This window comes from Salmo salar, chromosome ssa17 (genome assembly GCF_905237065.1).
Source record: "Salmo salar chromosome ssa17, Ssal_v3.1, whole genome shotgun sequence".
NCBI classification, from domain to species: Eukaryota; Metazoa; Chordata; class Actinopteri; order Salmoniformes; family Salmonidae; genus Salmo; species Salmo salar.
Genome location: NC_059458.1, coordinates 35,967,208 through 35,985,895, shown reverse-complemented (window position 1 = coordinate 35,985,895; position 18,688 = coordinate 35,967,208). Strand labels below are relative to the sequence as shown.

Genomic DNA, 18,688 nt, shown 5'->3' with positions numbered 1-18,688 from the left:
TCTATAAGAACTTGTTCTGCCACCAACTTGCGCGCCTCACCCTCTTGCAGCAAATTTGTAAACACAGAAAGGGTTCTATGGCATCTCAAAATGGACAAACAGCACTACTGCCGCTTTTTATTCAAGCAAAGGTCTTTAAAGGGAGTATGCAAGCACACTCGTTAGGTTCACCTAGCCTTCTTAATTAAAAGATGACTGTGGCGGATGAATCAGAATTAGTTGGGTAACATAGATAATTAAGATGTTTTATTTGCATAATATGCATATGTGAGATACTTGTCATTAGAATGTATCCCTTTGGACTCTGGTGTTGGCAGTGGCACTTTTCCCTTAGCTAGGGCTTAGTCACTTGGGGCCCAGAGAGGGGAGAGGTCAGGATTGTCTTTCACATATCCCTGGTGCTATGCAGAATATCAGAAAGGGAAGAGGACAGAATGGAACATTGTCTTCATATGTGAATGTGTCTTTACCTATTCTTAAACCATGTGAAGGGATGGCGTGATTAATGGGGAACCAATTACTTGTCTCCACAATGTCTGTGCGCAAGTCACTCCCTCCTTTGGCATTGGGGGAAGGTGTATGGCAGTGTCTGGAACCATTATATGTCCCCTCTGATGTTGCACTTATCTTGGGATAGTGTATGACCTAGAGAGTCACTCCCCTCAGTGTGCTTGTCCAGGAGTGGGATTAAGAGGGGGTTTACTTGAGATGGGAGTATCTAGAGTTGTCAGTTGATTTATGCCATTGGATGAGATGGTGTTTTTGTGCTATGAAGTACCAGGAACGAGATTAGAACCTCATCTTAGGGACCAAACTGAACTATAATTTATAGTGAATGTTATCTGGCTAAGGGATACTCCTTTCTCAAATATAAAGTCCCTTTGTGAACTGTTTCTAAGATCTGTGGTTCGTCATGTAGGTTGAGAGGGTGTACCTTGGCTATAAAAGAACTTTGTACTTTTGTGTTGACACTTTCAATGGTTCATTAGAGATGGCGCATCATTGAAAGTCAAGTGCTTTTGCAAAGCTCTTAATTATTAAAGATGTAGTTTAAGTATAACTCTGACTGGTGTGTGAAGTTTGTAACTCTCCTCATTTGGTAATGCAGAAATTAGACACTACATGACAAAAGCAGTTTTCTTTATAAAATAAATGTATGTTTATTTATAGCACATGCTTAGAGCAAATGCACCTCTAACTAAATTAACTCCAAAGGAACTCTAATTAAAGGGATAGTTCAATGAAATTATAAATGTCCATCTTGGTTTCCTCATCCTGTATACAATACCAATAATGTGCACGTCAGCAGTGAAGTTCTCAAAATGGAGGACTTTCAGTACAGCAGTGTTCCCCTACCCTTGTCCCAAAGGGGTGTACATGTATGTTTTTGCCCTAGCACTCACATACCTTAATCAATTCAAAGGCTTGCGTTGCTTAGTTGAATCCAGTGTGTGAGTGTTAGGGCAAAAACAAAAAAAACACACCCATATGGGTCCCCTGGACCACGATTGGGAAACATTGTAGTACATAGCAAAAAGTGTGATGGTGCAAAATGTATGCAATTATCATTTTGGTCATTTGCATATCATTTGCATAATCTTCACACTTTTTGCTTTGTACTGAAAGTTCTTGAAAATGTGATTACAGTGTACTAATGAACAAAATACTACAACGTTTTTTGGGGTGAAACATCCCTTTCATAGAGCCTACCACTCCATTAAAGGAGTAGTTCACTATTTTACAACTTGAAGTCTTGTATGTAAGATTACTTGGTTTGTATTCAGGGGACTAGGTACAGTATGTACTCAGGAGATGAATCTCTGATCTTAGCACCGCCATTCTTACACCTCCACGTCATTGCACTGTGGTTCTTCAATGTTTTCCTGATTGTTTATTTTTTTATTTTTTTATAAACCTGGGTCAATGGAAACCTGTCTACTGATGAACAATGGCTTCCTAAAATGCTGTGGTGCTTACTAACACCAAAGGAAAAGTTCTGGTAGACGTGGGCCATCACAGGTGAGTTCACAGCTCTTTCACTCTGAGAATTCATATCAATGACTCACCGTCATATGGACCATCAGTACCACAGTTCTACAAGACTATTTACATAATCAACCGCATTTCAACAGCTTGATCCTCAATATAGTCCTGGGGAGACAGTATATTAAGCTCTAACAATGGGAAGTTGGAAGGCCACCTCAATTCAATTAGCTCTTCCCCAGCAGTTCCAACCTAGCTAGCTTGCTAGCTCATCCAACAGGCTTAAGCTACAGTGAAACAAAGACCAGACAACCTGACCACGATCCTATTGTGTTTAAGCTACCTAGCTACCTAATGGATTTTTAAATTATTTTTATAGATAATATAAATATATTTGTTTCCCCCTCAGAGCTTCCTAATATAGCAAGCCAGTTGATAATACAGTAGCTAGGATGAATGCAATGTATGACATTAGTAACTATATAAAATACTTTGATTTGTAGCTTATTGTTCTGTGGCTATATGGCCAGGCGACATTAGATCTGAGTGATATTAAATCAGAAGGAATGTCTGATCGCATCAGAAAAAGGACACCTATACAGGAATTACTGAGTCTAATGTTACAGGTATCCACTGGGAAATCTTTACATAAATTACATCATCAAAAAGGTGCACCAGAGAGACGATTAAATGGTTGCGCTTACTATAGATTAAGTGCACTACTTACGTTGTGTAGCCTAATTTAAAGTGTGTACTTTGTGTCTAATATGAATGAATTCATGTATTGTTGTCAATACTTACCTACCTGATCTATTGAAATGAGATCAGTGCTTGACTTGGACAGGAGCTCACCTCAAATGTCTACTGCTTGAGCTCATGTTCCTCTTATAGAATATTAGCTCAACAGTATTGTGGAGCTCCTGCACCTAAATATAAACTGTACCGGCACCTAAACTCAGCAACAACAAAAAAAGAAACGTCCTCTCACTTTCAACTGCGTTCATTTTCAGCAAACTTAACATGTGTAAATATTTGTATGAACATAACAAGATTCAACACCTGAGACATAAACTGAAGAAGTTCCACAGACATGTGACTAACAGAAATGGAATAATGTGTCCCTGAACAAAGGGGGGTCCAAAAGTAACAGTCAGTATCTGGTGTGGCCACCAGCTGCATTCAGTACTACAGTGCATCACCTCCTCATGGACTGCACCAGATTTGCCAGTTCTTGCTGTGAGATGTTACCCCACTCTTCCACCAAGGCACCTGCAAGTTCCCGGACATTTCTGGGGGGAACGGCCCTAGCCCTCACCCTCCGATCCAACAGGTCCCAGACGTGCTCAATGGGATTGAGATCAGTGCTCTTCGCTGGCCATGGCAGAACACTGACATTCCTGTCTTGCAGGAAATCACGCACAGAACGAGCAGTATAGCTGGTGGCATTGTCATGCTGGAGGGTCATGTCAGGATGAGCCTACAGGAAGGGTACCACATGAGGGAGGAGGATGTCTTCCCTGTAACGCACAGCGTTGAGATTGCCTGCAATGACAACAAGCTCAGTCCGATGATGCTGTGACACACCGCCCCAGACCATGATAGACCCTCCACCTCCAAATCGATCCCGCTCCAGATTACAGGCCTCGGTGTAACGCTCATTCCTTCGATGATAAACGCGAATCCAACCATCACCCTTGGTGAGACAAAACTGCGACTCGTCAGTGAAGAGCACTTTTTGACAGTCCTGTCTGGTCCAGCGCCCATTGGCGACGTTGTTGCCGGTGATGTCTGGTGAGGACCTGCCTTACAACAGCCCTACAAGCCCTCAGTTCAGCCTCTCTCAGCCTATTGCGGACAGTCTGAGCACTGATGGAGGGATTGTGCGTTCCTGGTGTAACTCGGGCAGTTGTTGTTGCCATCCTGTACCTGTCCCGCAGGTGTGATGTTCGGATGTACCGATCCTGTGCAATTGCTGTTACACGTGCTCTGCCACTGCGAGGATGATCAGCTGTCCGTCCTGTCTCCATGTAGCGCTGTCTTAGGCGTCTCACAGTACTGACATTGCAATTTATTGCCCTGTCCACATCTGCAGTCCTCATGCCTCCTTGCAGCATGGCTAAGGCACGTTCACGCAGATGAGCAGGGACCCTGGACATCTTTCTTTTGGTGTTTTTCAGAGTCTGTAGAAAGGCCTCTTTAGTGTCCTAAGTTTTCATAACTGTGACCTTAATTGCCTACCGTCTGTACGCTGTTGGTGTCTTAACGACCGTTTCACAGGTGCATGTTCATTAATTGTTTATGGTTCATTGAACAAGCATGGGAAACAGTGTTTAAACCCTTTACAATGAAGATCTGTGAAGTTATTTGGATTTTTACGAATTATCTTTGAAAGACAGGGTCCTGAAAAAGGGACGTTTCTTTTTGTTGATGAGTGACCGCTGATCCAATAACCAAAAGTTATTTTCAGCTGTATGTAATAATGCAAGAAACGTTCTGAACAAATAATGCAAGAAATAACCCCTCCCCGAAAAAATAAATACTACAAAGTTGCTTAGGAGCTGTTCTGAGGGCAAAGGGGGTCTACGAGAATTAAGGTGTTCCTAATGTTTTGTACACTCAGTGTCTATTGAGACACATTACAGACAGTAGCCAACAAGTAGCAAAACAGAACTCACTTGACTGACAATTAAATGTATTTCAACATTGAAATTGGCCTATAGGCTACTGTTTATACACTACATTACCAAAAGTATGTGGACACCCCTTCAAATTTGTGGATTTGGCTATTTTAGCCACACCCGTTTCTGACAGGTATTTAAAATTGAGGCACACAACCACGATCTCCATAGACCAACATTGGCAGTAGAATGGCCTTACTGAAGAGCTCAGTGACGTTCAACATGGCACCGTCATTGGATGTCACCTTTCCAGAAAGATAATTCCAATAGACGCCCCCATAGAGAAGGCAATTTTCAAAATTCCAAAAAAGACAGTTTCGTTATCACCTTTGTGCCAAACATATCAATGGAATTTGTCCATGAATTGTCTTAAAGACCGATCCCCCCCCCCCCCCACAAATCACAGCTAAAGTTAATGTTGTATATTCATGCTATTACATGGGAGCTTGTGCCACACGCAGAAGGAAAAACAATAGAAATCACTCACGTGCTCTCGTCCAGGACCTGCTCATTCAATGTGATGGATTCCTGACATTGGAAGATGAGACAGACTGACTGAAGTGAATGGATAGTCCAGGATCTGCTGTTTGTATGTGGCTGCTTTGAAAGTGAACTGTGTTTGTGTGTGATCAGGGGTGTATTCATTCTGCCGATTCTGTTGAAAAACTTTCCTTAAATGGAAGCAAACTAAATGAAGATAAACATACCGGAATGTGTCCAATAGAAACTCTTGTTTGCAACTGTTGGTCTAATGATTACACCCCAGATCAGACAGATACAGGCAAGAGTGTGCAAGGCGGTATTGAATGTGTCAATGTCACCTTGATTACTCAAATTTCTCTTGACCTGTGCACCTATGTTGTAAACCTTCATTCATAGGCTAGGTTGTAGCAACCTCTTGATGGGTATAGGGATAATTAGAGTATCATGTAGTAGCCTAAACCTATCGATGTTACATTGAGCTGGGTGAATGGCATATGAATGAGTCAACCAATATGCTGTTATAGAAATAAGGCCATACTCATTAAAAAAAAGAACTGTCCTCCCTTGTCTTAAACGGCACAGACCGACACTGGCATTTACTAATGGGCTCCTGAAACCGCAGCAAGATGTCAGCCTCCTTGAATAGGCGTATCTGACCGTGAGTAGATTACGTTCAAAACAACGGTCGGCCATCTTGGAGGCTGTCTCTCGTTCTTATTATAACTCAATGCATTGCTGGCTTCCACCATTTTAATGTAGTCAACTGGGTGGTACTTCCAACTACATTGGCTGATCCCTCCTGACCCCGTTGGAGTCATCTCCAGCTGGCTCATCAGTAGGAAATATGCTGATCCACAGGGCACAGGTCTACGGCCCGTGATGTAAACGGTGAACAGGCAAATGTGGCAAGGGATTTAGCGCCCTTCTCAAATAGCAACAGTAATCTGCGCCTTTCGGTCATTTTGTCAACAAGGCAGCATGGTGCATCATCCAGAAACATCTCTTTTCCATAAAATATTTGTTCAATTTTTTTTAAACCAGGTTTCATTGGGAAAGCAGATAAAGCTTTTTATCAAAAGCAATAACTTTTTCATTTGAAAACACAGATTCTTACTCATTACTCCAAATGCCTAATTACATCACTTTTGTTTGGAGCAGACATTGCTGTGTGCTTTGAATGTGGTACCTGGCCAAAAACAAAACGAATGCCATCAACTTTCACCCCGCCCAAAACACGCCTATCCGGGAGCCCAGGCGAGATTAATCGAATCCCCTCAATGCCGCTGCGCATTCTGTCACAGACGCAATAATAACACAGATACAAAGATGAGTCCTCTATCTATCTTTATGGCCGAGCACCATTGTTCAGAATCTGTGCTGTGAAGACGATGCTTTTTGTCTCCGCTTCTATTCATTACTATAGGTAGGTAATAGCACTTTAAACTATCTAAAATCGACAGAACATGTCATAACATGATAGATTACAAATCCGTCAAGGGATTGCCAGGTTTCTTATGTTAAATTTGTGTCGTGACGAGAACGATTTTACAAGTCAAATAGCTTGAGATTTTGGGTTCGTCTGACTTAATGTACACAATTTCGTCAAGGTAATTTAAAAATATTACATTTATTTGAGATTTCTGAGTTCGTTTAATGTTATTGGTTTTGTGTATTTAAAAAAAAGTATCACGAGCTGGTAAAATGGCAGCGCCCGCTGTCTGCGTTTTAAAGTCCAAATAGAAGACAATGGACCGATCATATATTTATGTAGTTGGTGCAGTATATTAAAACCTCTTACATCTAGACGTTCCGCTAGCGGAACACCTGCTCCAATATCCAATGATGGGCGTGGCGCGAAATACAAACTCCTCGTAAATCCGAAAACTTCAATTTTTCTAACATATGACTATTTTACACCATTTTAAAGACAAGACTCTCCTTTATCTAACCACACTGTCCGATTTCAAAAAGGCTTTACAGCGAAAAGCAAAACATTAGATTATGTCAGCAGAGTACCCAGCCAGAAATAATCAGACACCCATTTTTCAAGCTAGCATATAATGTCACAAAAAACAAAACCACAGCTAAATGCAGCACTAACCTTTGATGATCTTCATCAGATGACACTCCTAGGACATTATGTTATACAATACATGCATGTTTTGTTCAATCGAGTTCATATTTATATCAAAAAACAGCTTTTTACATTCGCATGTGACGTTCAGAACTAGCATTCCCACCGAACACTTCCGGTGAATTTACTAAATTACTCACGATAAACGTTCACAAAAAACATAACAATTATTTTAAGAATTATAGATGCAGAACTCCTTTATGCAATCGCGGTGTCCGTTTTTAAAATAGCCTTTCGGTGAAAGCACATTTTGCAATATTCTGAGTAGATAGCCCGGCCATCATGGCTAGCTATTTTGACACCCACCAAATTTGGTACTCACCAAACTCAGATTTACTATAAGAAAAATTGGATTACCTTTGCTGTTCTTCATCAGAATGCACTCCCAGGACTTCTACTTCATCACCCAATGTTGTTTTGGTTCCAAATAATCCATAGTTATATCCAAATAGCGCGTTTTGTTCGTGCGTTCAAGACACTATCCGAAGGGTGACGCGCGTATCGTGACAAAAAAAAATCTAAATATTCCATTACCGTACTTCGAAGCATGTCAAACGCTGTTTAAAATCAATTTTTATGCTATTTTTCTCGTAAAAAAGCGATAATATTCCGACCGGGAGTCGTTGTTTTCGTTCAAAGACTGAAAATGTACACATGGAGTCGTCTCGTGCACGCGCGCCCCCGTCTCATTGTTCTCAGATCGACCACTTACCAAATGCGCTACTGTTTTTCAGCCAGAGACAGCAGAGTCATCATTCAACGTTCTGCCGCCTTCTGAGAGCCTATGGGAGCCGTAGAAAATGTCACGTTACAGCAGAGATCCCCTGTTTTGGATAGAGATGGCAAAGAAGGCCAAGAAATGGTCAGACAGGGTACTTCCTGTACAGAATCTTCTCAGGTTTTGGCCTGCCATTTGAGTTCTGTTATACTCACAGACACCATTCAAACAGTTTTAGAAACTTTGGAGTGTTTTCTATCCAAAGCTAATAATTATATGCATATTCTAGTTTCTGGGCAGGAGTAATAACCAGATTAAATCGGGTACGTTTTTTATCCGGCCGTGAAAATACTGCCCCCTATCCATAACAAGTTTTAACTAATATACATGGATTCTAACTTGAACCATTATTTATTCGTTTACAATTGTACAATTTATGCTCCCCGCATATATAAACCACTAACACAAGATCGTTATTTTGATGACACCTGGGGAGTTTACTGCCTACTGTACACAGTAAAATGGTGCGCACCAAATTGTAGTTCACATTTTGGTGTGGAAAACGGTTGTGAGGATTTTTCTTCAATATTCATCAAATATGAACACAATTACAATCTTTATAGAATAGAAATCTCATGTAATCAATTGCATGTGGAAAAACGTTATCAAGCCAGCAGCAGATGAAACAACCTGAAATTATCTCCTCTCCCTGGTTTTAGCTTGCTGCTATCACTGTCTAGGTTTAGGATATTTAGCCTATACCAGTGACAAACTAGCTCACTTATTTTTCCAGCTAGAAAGAAACAGACACACATTTATTCTGAATCGGAGCAAGCTGCCCACCCAGCAAACTGTCTTGAAAAAGACGACTATGCCCGTTCGGTTTTCGGTTTTGGTTGAAAGTGACAGTTGAATAGACATATTTTTCATGTCGTTGAAAAGACGCCTATAAAAAGACGTCCATCTAGGCCCGTTTTGGTTGAAAGTTGAAAATAAGTGTTTTTCAGGTCGTTCTTTTAACGACTTGCAAAGAACATAATTTAAATGTACTTGTAGCCTATACACATGGACGCAGTAACCCAAAAATTGTCAATCACACTACTCATTACATTACTCCACTATTTGCACATAACATTCAGTCAAAGAATACTATCTAGTACAGTGATAAGACAAAATACAGTTAAGTTCAAATGAATATAATTAATTATATCCATCAAAATTATAGATATATTTCGCTGCGTTAGCAACGACCCTATGTGATGGTGACGTGGAAACCATCACCTCAGGCTCTACCAGGAGCATGCTTGAGGTGGTCTGCCACAGCTCTCCGAACATCATGGTCAGTGGCCTTGCTGTTCCATTTCTTCACTGTAGCTGTAACACCAAAATAAACACAGTAAGTTATAGAAAAGACTAATAGATATGGAGCATCTTACAGGTTCCCCACGGCACCTAAATCAGCATTCAGAGCTCAAACCACCGGTTTATCACTATTTTCTGTTGTGCAGTAATAATGGTAATTTTACATTTATTCAGAATATTTTAGAAATCGATTAATGTGTTTGCTTCTCCGTGTCTATCAAAGACAAAATGCAATTTACAAGATAAGTTGTCCTTCTCAGGGGCTGACAATTGATTAGGGCCGGGCTCAAACTTGCACGCAGTGTAGAAAAGACGAGGGCCTGTTTGAATGGCGCAAGTTGTCTCTTTCACTCCTCCCTAATAGACTATTATAATCACATTCATTGGTAAACTGAACACTGTAGCCTAATATATTTGTCAGTATGCGGAGATCGCAAGTAAAAAAAAAAAATTATCAATTTGAAAATGGGGGAATGTTTCGCTGACTGGTTGCTCAGGAGATAAAGGCAATGTCAGACGTATGGAAGACATTTGACTTGAACTCATAGAAAGAGGAAGGAGACAGCACTGCATGTGCCAAACAAGTGCTGTAGGCTACTGTATATTTTTTTTCTGATTGCTTGGTACAGTGTAAACAACACAAAATAAAATTATAGCTGTTCCAGAGAGTTGATCTGTACTAATGAAAAAAAAATGATAAAGCCTTTATTATTATTATTTAGGCCATTGTATACTGTAGGCTAATTATTCAAGAGAATGCTTGACTGCATTTAAATGAAGGACCAGTAGGCTGTGTGATGAAATGAAGTAATAATAAGGACTAATTGATAACATGCCAGAAAGCTGAACAAAACCAGCATAATGACATTCTAGAGAGTCGAATGAAGAAAAAAACATGGCAAAGCATTTATTAGGGCTAAAGCATAGCATAAATAAATAAAAACATAGCATAAATAAAAACATAGCATAAATAAATAAAAACTGAATTTGAGAATCTCACGCTGGACCATTATACATGTTTAAGCATTTAGGGCTACAGCATAGCAAAATACATTTTTTTTTTTAAAGAATTCGAGAAAATGTCAACTTGAGCGGACCGTCATACATTTTTAGAGCTTGCCATTAAGGTCACCTCATTCAAAATTGCCAAGCTCCTAAAACCATTCTTCTCAAAAAGGGACCACACACATTACCACCATTCAAATGAATAATTGGTTTAGAAGACAAAATAAGAATCTAGCCTATTAAAACAGACAGAGCAGGTCATTTTGATTGTGTGACCTTAGTGACCCTTTAAGCAATGGGAGGGTGTAGTAAAGGCCTTTCTTATGCACAACGCAACTCAGCGTGCCTGGATACAGACTAACCATGTATTGTGTGGTTACAGTACCACAAAAACCAGAGGACTTTGCTTTTACGGCTATGACACTTACAGCCATGATAAAAATGTCATAACACATGGGCTCATGTATTATTGCTTAAATATACCATGGCTGTTAGCCAATCAGCTTTCAGGGCTCAAACCACCCAGTTATTAATACAAAATATACTACAGAATAATGACATGTTTGTAGGTACCGTTGACAACAGAGTACACAGTTGTGTTTCCTTAGTCCCTGCTTTGCGTGATGGCCGTTGAAGTTGAACAAGGACATCAGGCCGTTGGTAAAGAGCCTAAAAGTCAAGCACACATAGGATGTTCTTTGTGAATTGAACACTTTCAAACTGCTGAGGAGATAAGGCTCTTGGATTTACTGTCTTTGTTGCAGGCAGTTTGCATCACTAACGATACCTTTAAAATTACTTTCTTATTGGATCCATTCTAAAGATATGACATACCTGTCCATGACCTTGTTGGCACAGTCCTTTGTGTCCTTACCACCAATTTTGCTTAACCTTCCAATCTGTGTCAAGAGACTGTTTGAAACCCTGGAAGTTATGCAGTAACCGCTGTCTCAGTAGGACTAATTAAAAAATAAAAATAAATATATGTGTATGTGTGTGTGTGTGTAAGATACGCAGTGAGAGCTATTGTGAATAAACCACTGCAGTTATGAAATTTGTAAAAGAATGTCCATGTTTCAAGTGTGTGCCGACGGAATCTTTTTGGTATTTATTAGGATCCACATTAGCCGCTGCAAAAGTATCAGAATTGTTCACTTCTCTCATTGACTTCTCAAACCCCGTCTTGGTCGGCTTCACAGGCGTTCTCTGAAGTCTCGCGTTGTTACGTCTCTGGGTTTAGAAACTGGTAGTGAGGAGAAGGCAGTTCCGCGCAGGAGCGCATTATTCTTCAGAATAAAGGATACGCCAGAATTGTGCAGTCGAGACGACAATTTCTGTGTTGGTTTCAAGTGTATTACTACTGGTATGTAATAGCACGTTCTAATATCGAAAGAACATGTCATAACATGCTAGGTAACATACGTCAAGGTATTATGACGTTTTGATAAAGGTTGTATGTGCTATTTTTGTGTCAAACCGTATGAGTGAAGCTGATACCTTTTTTTACAAGTCACATAGAGACTTTGTGTTAGTCTGAGTGGATGTATATCATTTCGTCAAGGTAATTTCATTAAGGATCAATTTATTTTCGATTTCTGGGTTCGTTTTACATGTCGTTTTTGGTTTTGTGTAAAATTCACGAGATGGTAAAATGGCGGTTCCCCCTCGGTCTGCATCAACGTACTTCAGTGCAGGCAGTGAGGGTGCAGCAGAGATAACGTTAGACCCTTTTACGGTTGCACTACTGTTTTGGAGCTAAATGTAATGATTATCAGTTTTCTACATGTGTACTAATATTCAGACACATTCAGTTGTTTCTGTCTATCTATACATGTTAATATGGTGTGAACGGAAATACTATTGGTTTTTGATTGGAATAATACAGTGAAGACAAGGTTATTCAGGAAAATAGTACATAGTGCTGCCTAAAACATACTGCAACCTTGTACTACATGTTTTTTGAGACATTTATGCATTTATGTGAATTCAGGAAATCTACTATAGATTAAGTGCATTTAAGTTGTGTAGCCTAATTTAAAGTGTATACTTTGGCTAATGTGAATTAATTAATGTTTTGTTGTCTGTGCTTAGCTACCAGATCTATTGAAATGAGATCAGTGCTTGACTTGGACAGGAGCTCACTGGAGCTGATTACCTGCACCTCAAATGTCTACTGTTTGAGCTCATGTTCCTCTTATAGAATATTAGCTCAACAATATTGTGGAGCTCCTGCACCTAAATATAAACCATATTTTTTGAGAATAAAGAAAGTCTTGACAGTTCTGGCACTAACTTTTGTGTCCGTTTCTCTTTATTACTACTGACTGACTCAGATTAAGTCTGAGGCCGGTAACATCAACAGTGAGGACAAACCCAGCCTGCCTCTCCTTCCACACTGAGTCCAAACTTACAGTCACTGTGTCCTGATTGTGACAGTGGAGCCCAGTTTGCACTGCAGGATCCAGAGATGGCATCAGTGAAGCTGGAAGACTGCAGTCAAACACTGGAGCTGAATGTTAACATTAAAGATGAAGAAGAGGAGGAGGAGATTGGGGAATCTGTTTCTCATGGTAAGAGCGGGTTCTATCTAACTAAGTTTGTGTTATTCACTCCAACTTCCCACTGTGCATGAAAAGTTGCTGTAGAACTGTTTTATTTTATTTCACCTTTATTTAACCAGGTAGGCCAGTTGAGAACAAGTTCTCATTTATAACTGCGAGCTGGCCAAGATAAAGCAAAGCAGTGCGACAAACTCAACAACAGAGTTACACATGGGATAAACAAACGTACAGTCATTAACACAATAGAAAAACCTATATGCAGTGTGTGCAAATGTAGTAAGATTAGGGAGGTAAGGCAATAAATAGGCCATAATGGCAAAATAATTACAATTTAGCATTAACACTGGAGTGATAGATGTGCAAGTAGAGATACTGGGGTGCAAAAGAGCAAAAATAAATAACAATATAGGGATGAGTTATTTGGGTGGGCTATTTACAGATGGGCTGTGTACAGGTGCAGTGGTCGGTAAGCTGCTCTGACAGCAGATGCTTAAAGTTAGTGAGGGAGATACTGTTGAAGTCGGAAGTTTACATACGCCTTAGCCAAATATATTTAAACTCAGTTTTTCACAATTCCTGACATTTAATCCTAGTCAAAATTCCCTGTTTTAGGTCAGTTAGGATCACCACTTAATTTAAAAATGTGAAATTGTCAGAATAATGTTAGAGAGAAGGATTTATTTCAGCTTTTGTTTCTTTCATCGCATTCCCAGTGGGTCAGAAGTTTACATACACTCAATTAGTATTTGGTTGCATTGTCTTTAACCTCTTCGGGCTAGAGGGAGGTATTCGGAAGTTCGGAGAGCTGGCGTGCCCAAAGTAAAATGCCTTTTACTCAGGCCCAGAAGCTAGGATGTGCATATAATTTGGATTTGGATAGAAAACACTCTGAAGTTTCCAAAACTGTTAAAATAATGTCTGTGAGTATAACAGAACTGATATGGCAGACAAAAACCAGAGGAGAACCCATCCAGATTTATTTTTTTTGACCTCACCACCCATTATAATGGGAAAATAAATGGAAATCCTCCCAGATTGCAGTTCCTAGGGCTTCTTCTAGATTCAACAGTCTTTAGAAAGCGTTTCAGGCTTGTTTTTAGAAAAATGAGCTGTAATTTTAGTTTTTCCAGGTGGCTCCCATTTTGGCTTGTAGTGTTATGACGCGAATGGATGAGAGCGCGTACTTTGCTGTTTATCTCTGGTAATGGACATACTATTCTCCGTCTTAAATTGTATCGTTAATTTACATAATACGGCACCTGAGGATTAATTATAAATGTTGTTTGACTTGTTTGGAGAAATTTATTGGTAACGTTTGGGATTCATTTTGTATTCATTTTGAACGAGGTTAACCGGTGGATTACTGAGTCAAGCGCGCCAGCTAAACTGTCTTTTTTTGGATATAAAGAAGGACTTTATCGAACAAAAGGACTATTTGTGATGTAACTGGGACTCTTATGATTGCAACCAGATGAAGATTTTCAAAGGTAAGTGATTTATTTAATCGCTATTTCTGACTTTAGTGATGACTCTGCTTGGTTGAAAAATGAATGTACTGCTTTTGTGTGCGGGAAGCTGTCCACAGATAATCGCATGGTATGCTTTCACTGTAAAGCCTTTTTGAAATCTGACAAAGGGGCTGGATTAACAAGAAGTTAAGCTTTTAAATTATGTAGGACACTTGTATGTTATCAATGTTTAATATTACGAATATTGTATTTTTTAATTTCGCGCTCTGCAATTTCACCGGATGTTGGCCAGATGGGACGCTAGCGTCCCACCTAGCGCAGAGAGGTTAAATTGTTTAACTTGGGTCAAACATTTCGGGTAGCCTTCCACAAGCTTCCCACAATAAGTTGGGTGAATTTTGGCCCAATCCTCCTGACAGAGCTGGTGTAACTGTCAGGTTTGTATGCCTCCTTATTCACACACGCTTTTTCAGTTCTGCCCACAAATGTTCTATAGGATTGAGGTCAGGGCTTTGTGATGGCCACTCCAATACCTTGACTTTGTTGTCCTTTGTGGTGGCTAATTTCTGCATTACCAAATGAGGAGAGTTACAAACTTCACACACAAGTCAGAGTTATACTTAAACTACATCTTTAATAATTAAGAGCTTTTGCAAAAGCACTTTAACTTTCAATGATGCGCTATCTCTAACAAACCATTGAAAAGTGACTACACAAAAGTACAAAGATCTTTTATAGCCAAGATACACCCCTCTCAACCTACATGACGAACCACAGATCTTAGAAACAGTTCACAAAGGGACTTTGAGAAAAGAGTATCCCTTAGCCAGATAACATTCGCTATAAATTATAGTTCAGTTTGGTCCCCAAGAGGAGGTTCTAATCTCGTTCCTGGTACTTCATAGTACAAAAACACCAACTCATCCAATGGCATATATCAATTGTCAACTCTAGATACTCCCATCTCAAGTAAACCCCCTCTTGATCCCACTCCTGGACAAGCTCACTGAGAGGAGTGACTTGCGCACAGACATTGTGGAGACAAGTAATTTGTTCCCCATTAATCACGCCATCCCTTCACATGGTTTAAGAATAGGTAAAGACACATTCACATATGAAGACAATGTTCCATCCTGTCCTCTTCCTTTTCTGATATTCTGCATAGCACCAGGGTCATGTAAAAGACAAGCCTGACCTCTCCCCTCTCTGGGCCCCAAGTGACTGAGCCCCAGCTAAGGGAAAAGTGCAACTGCCAACATTCATTATCCAAAGGGATACATTCTAATGACAAGTATCTCACATAAGCATATTATGCAATAAAACAAATTAATTATCTATGTTACCCAACTAATTCTGAGTCATCCGCCACACCTTAATCCATTTTGCCACAACTTTGGAAGTATGCTTGGGGTCATTGTCCATTTGGAAGACCCATTTGCGACCAAGCTTTAACTTCCTCACTGATGTCTTGAGATGTTGCTTCAATATATCCACATAATATTCCTTCCTCATGATGCCATCTATTTTGTGAAGTGCACCAGTCCTTCCTGCAGCAAAGCACCCCCACAACATGATGCTGCCACCCCCGTGCTTCACGGTTGGGATGGTGTTCTTCGGCTTGCAAGGCTCCACCTTTTTCCTCCAAACATAACAATGGTCATTATGACCAAACAGTTCTATTTTTGTTTCATCAGACCAGAGGATATTTTTCCAAAAAGCACAATCTTTTGTCCCCATGTGCAGTTGCAAACTGTAGTGTGGCTTTTTTTATGGCGGTTTTGGAGCATTGGCTTCTTCCTTGCTGAGCGGCATTTCAGGTTATGTCGATATAGGACTCGTTTTACTGTGGATATAGATACTTTTGTACCTGTTGCCTCCAGCATCTTCACAAGGTCCTTTGCTGTTGTTCTGGGATTGAGTTGCATTTTTCGCACTAAAGTACGTTCATCTCTAGGAGACAGAACTAGTCTCCTTCCTGAGCGGTATGACGGCTGCTTGGTCCCATGGTGTTTATACTTGCGTACTATTGTTTGTACAGATAAACGTGGTACCTTCAGGCATTTAGAAATTTCTCCCAAGGATGAACCAGACTTGTTGAGGTCTACAATTTATTTTCTGAGGTCTTGGCTGATTGCTTTTGATTTTCCAATAATGTCCATCAGAATTATTGAGTTTGAAGGTAGGCCTTGAAATACATCCACAGGTACACCTCCAATTGACTCAAACGATGTCAATTAGCCTATCAGAAGCTTCTAAAGCTTTAACAACATTTTCAGGGAATTTTCCAAGCTGTTTAACCTGTTAGGGCTAGGGGGCAGTATTGACACGGCTGGATAAAAAACGTACCCGATTTAATCTGGTTACTACTCCTGCCCAGTAACTAGAATATGCATATAATTATTGGCTTTGGATAGAAAACACTCCAAAGTTTCTAAAACTGTTTGAATGGTGTCTGTGAGTATAACAGAACTCAAATGGCAGGTCAAAACCTGAGAAGATTCTGTACAGGAAGTACCCTGTCTGACCATTTCTTGGCCTTCTTTGCCATCTCTATCCATTACAAAGGAACTCTGCTGTTACGTGACACTTCCTACGGCTGCCATGGGCTCTCAGAAGGCGGCAAAACGCTGAATCGTGGCTTTGCAGGCTCTGGCTGAAACAAAGTAGCGCGTTTGGGTAGTGGCTGGTTACAGTACTGTGAGACTCAGGCTCGTGCCCGCGTCGACCGAAAGCTTTGTTTTCTTTCCTCTGTTTAGCTAAATGGACATTCCCGGTCGGAATATTATCGCTTTTTTACGAGAAAAATGGCATAAAAAATGGATTTTAAACAGCGGTTGACATGCTTCGAAGTACGGTAATGGAATATGTAGATTTTTTTTGTCACGAATTGCGCCATGCGCACGACCCTGATTTACCATTTTGGATAGTGTCTGGGACGCACGAACAAAACGCCGCTATTCGGATATAACAATGGATTATTTTGGACCAAACCAACATTTGTTATTGAAGTAGCAGTCCTGGGAGTGCATTCTGACGAAGACAACAAAAGGTAATCAAACTTTTGTAATAGTAAATCTGATATTGGTGAGTGCTAAACTTGCCGGGTGTCTAAATAGCTAGCCCGTGATGGCTGGGCTATGTACTTAGAATATTGCAAAATGTGCTTTCACCAAAAAGCTATTTTAAAATCGGACATATCGAGTGCATAGAGTTCTGTATCTATAATTCTTAAAATAATTGTTATGCTTTTTGTGAACGTTTATCGTGAGTAATTTAGTAAATTGTTAGTGAATTCGCCGGAAGTTTGCGGGGGGTATGCTAGTTCTGAACGTCACATGCTAATGTAAAAAGCTGTTTTTTTATATAAATATGAACTTGATTGAACAAAACATGCATGTATTGTATAACATAATGTCCTAGGTTTGTCATCTGATGAAGATCATCAAAGGTTAGTGCTGCATTTAGCTGTCTTATGGGTTTTTGTGACATTATATGCTAGCTTGAAAAATGGGTGTCTGATTATTTCTGGCTTGGTACTCTGCTGACATAATCTAATGTTTTGCTTTCGTTGTAAAGGCTTTTTGAAATCGGACAGTGTGGTTAGATTAACGAGAGTCTTGTCTTTAAATAGCTGTAAAATAGTCATATGTTTGAGAAATTGAAGTAATATGATTTTTAAGGTATTTGAAAATCGCGCCACTGGATTAGACTGGCTGTTGCGTAGGTGGGACGAATTCGTCCCGCCTAGCCCAGAGAGGTTAAAGGTACAGTCAACTTAGTGCATGTACATTTCTGACCCACTGGAGAATTGTGATACAGTGAATTATAAGTGAAATCTGTTTAAACAATTGTTGGAAAAATTACTTGTGTCATACACAAAGTAGATGTCCAAGAAATGTGTGGAGTGGTTGAAAAACGAGTTTTAATGACTCCAACCTAAGTGTATATAAACTTCCGACTTCAACTGTATGTCTCCAGCTTCAGTGATTTTTGAAATTCGTTCCAGTCATTGGCAGCAGAGAACTGGAAGGACAGGTGGCCAAATGAGGAGTTGGCTTTGGGGATGACCAGGGAAATATACTTGCTGGAGCGCTTGCTATGGGTGGGTGTTGCTATGGTGACCAGTGAGCTGAGATTAGGTGGGCCTTAACCTAGCAAAGACTTACCTGGAGCCAGTGGGTTTGGTGACCAATATGAAGCGAGGGCCAGCCTATGAGAGCATACAAGTCGCAGTGGTGGGTAGTATATGGGCCTTTGGTGACAAAACAGATGGCACTGTGATAGACTACATCCAA

General features: G+C 40.1%; 2 protein-coding genes across 6 annotated transcripts in view; both read left to right on the top strand.

Moving 5' to 3' along the window:
* LOC106592258 (zinc finger protein OZF-like) overlaps nt 1-18,688 on the top strand; it is a 510,174-nt gene that overhangs the window by 23,391 nt on the left and 468,095 nt on the right. The gene's annotated exons all lie outside the window — the stretch shown is intronic.
* Nucleotides 6,467-18,688, top strand: part of LOC123728045 (zinc finger protein 883-like) — a 36,421-nt gene continuing 24,199 nt past the window's right edge. The window contains exons 1-2 of one of the 3 annotated variants that reach the window (XM_045698530.1): nt 6,467-6,567; nt 12,697-12,933. In XM_045698530.1, the coding sequence (XP_045554486.1) occupies nt 12,831-12,933 (103 nt within the window). In that variant the 5' untranslated portion in view covers nt 6,467-6,567; nt 12,697-12,830. Of the gene's footprint in view, nt 6,568-10,810; nt 11,925-12,696; nt 12,934-18,688 lie in introns of those variants that run through there. The other 2 variants (XM_045698529.1, XM_045698528.1) reach the window with 2 other exon arrangements.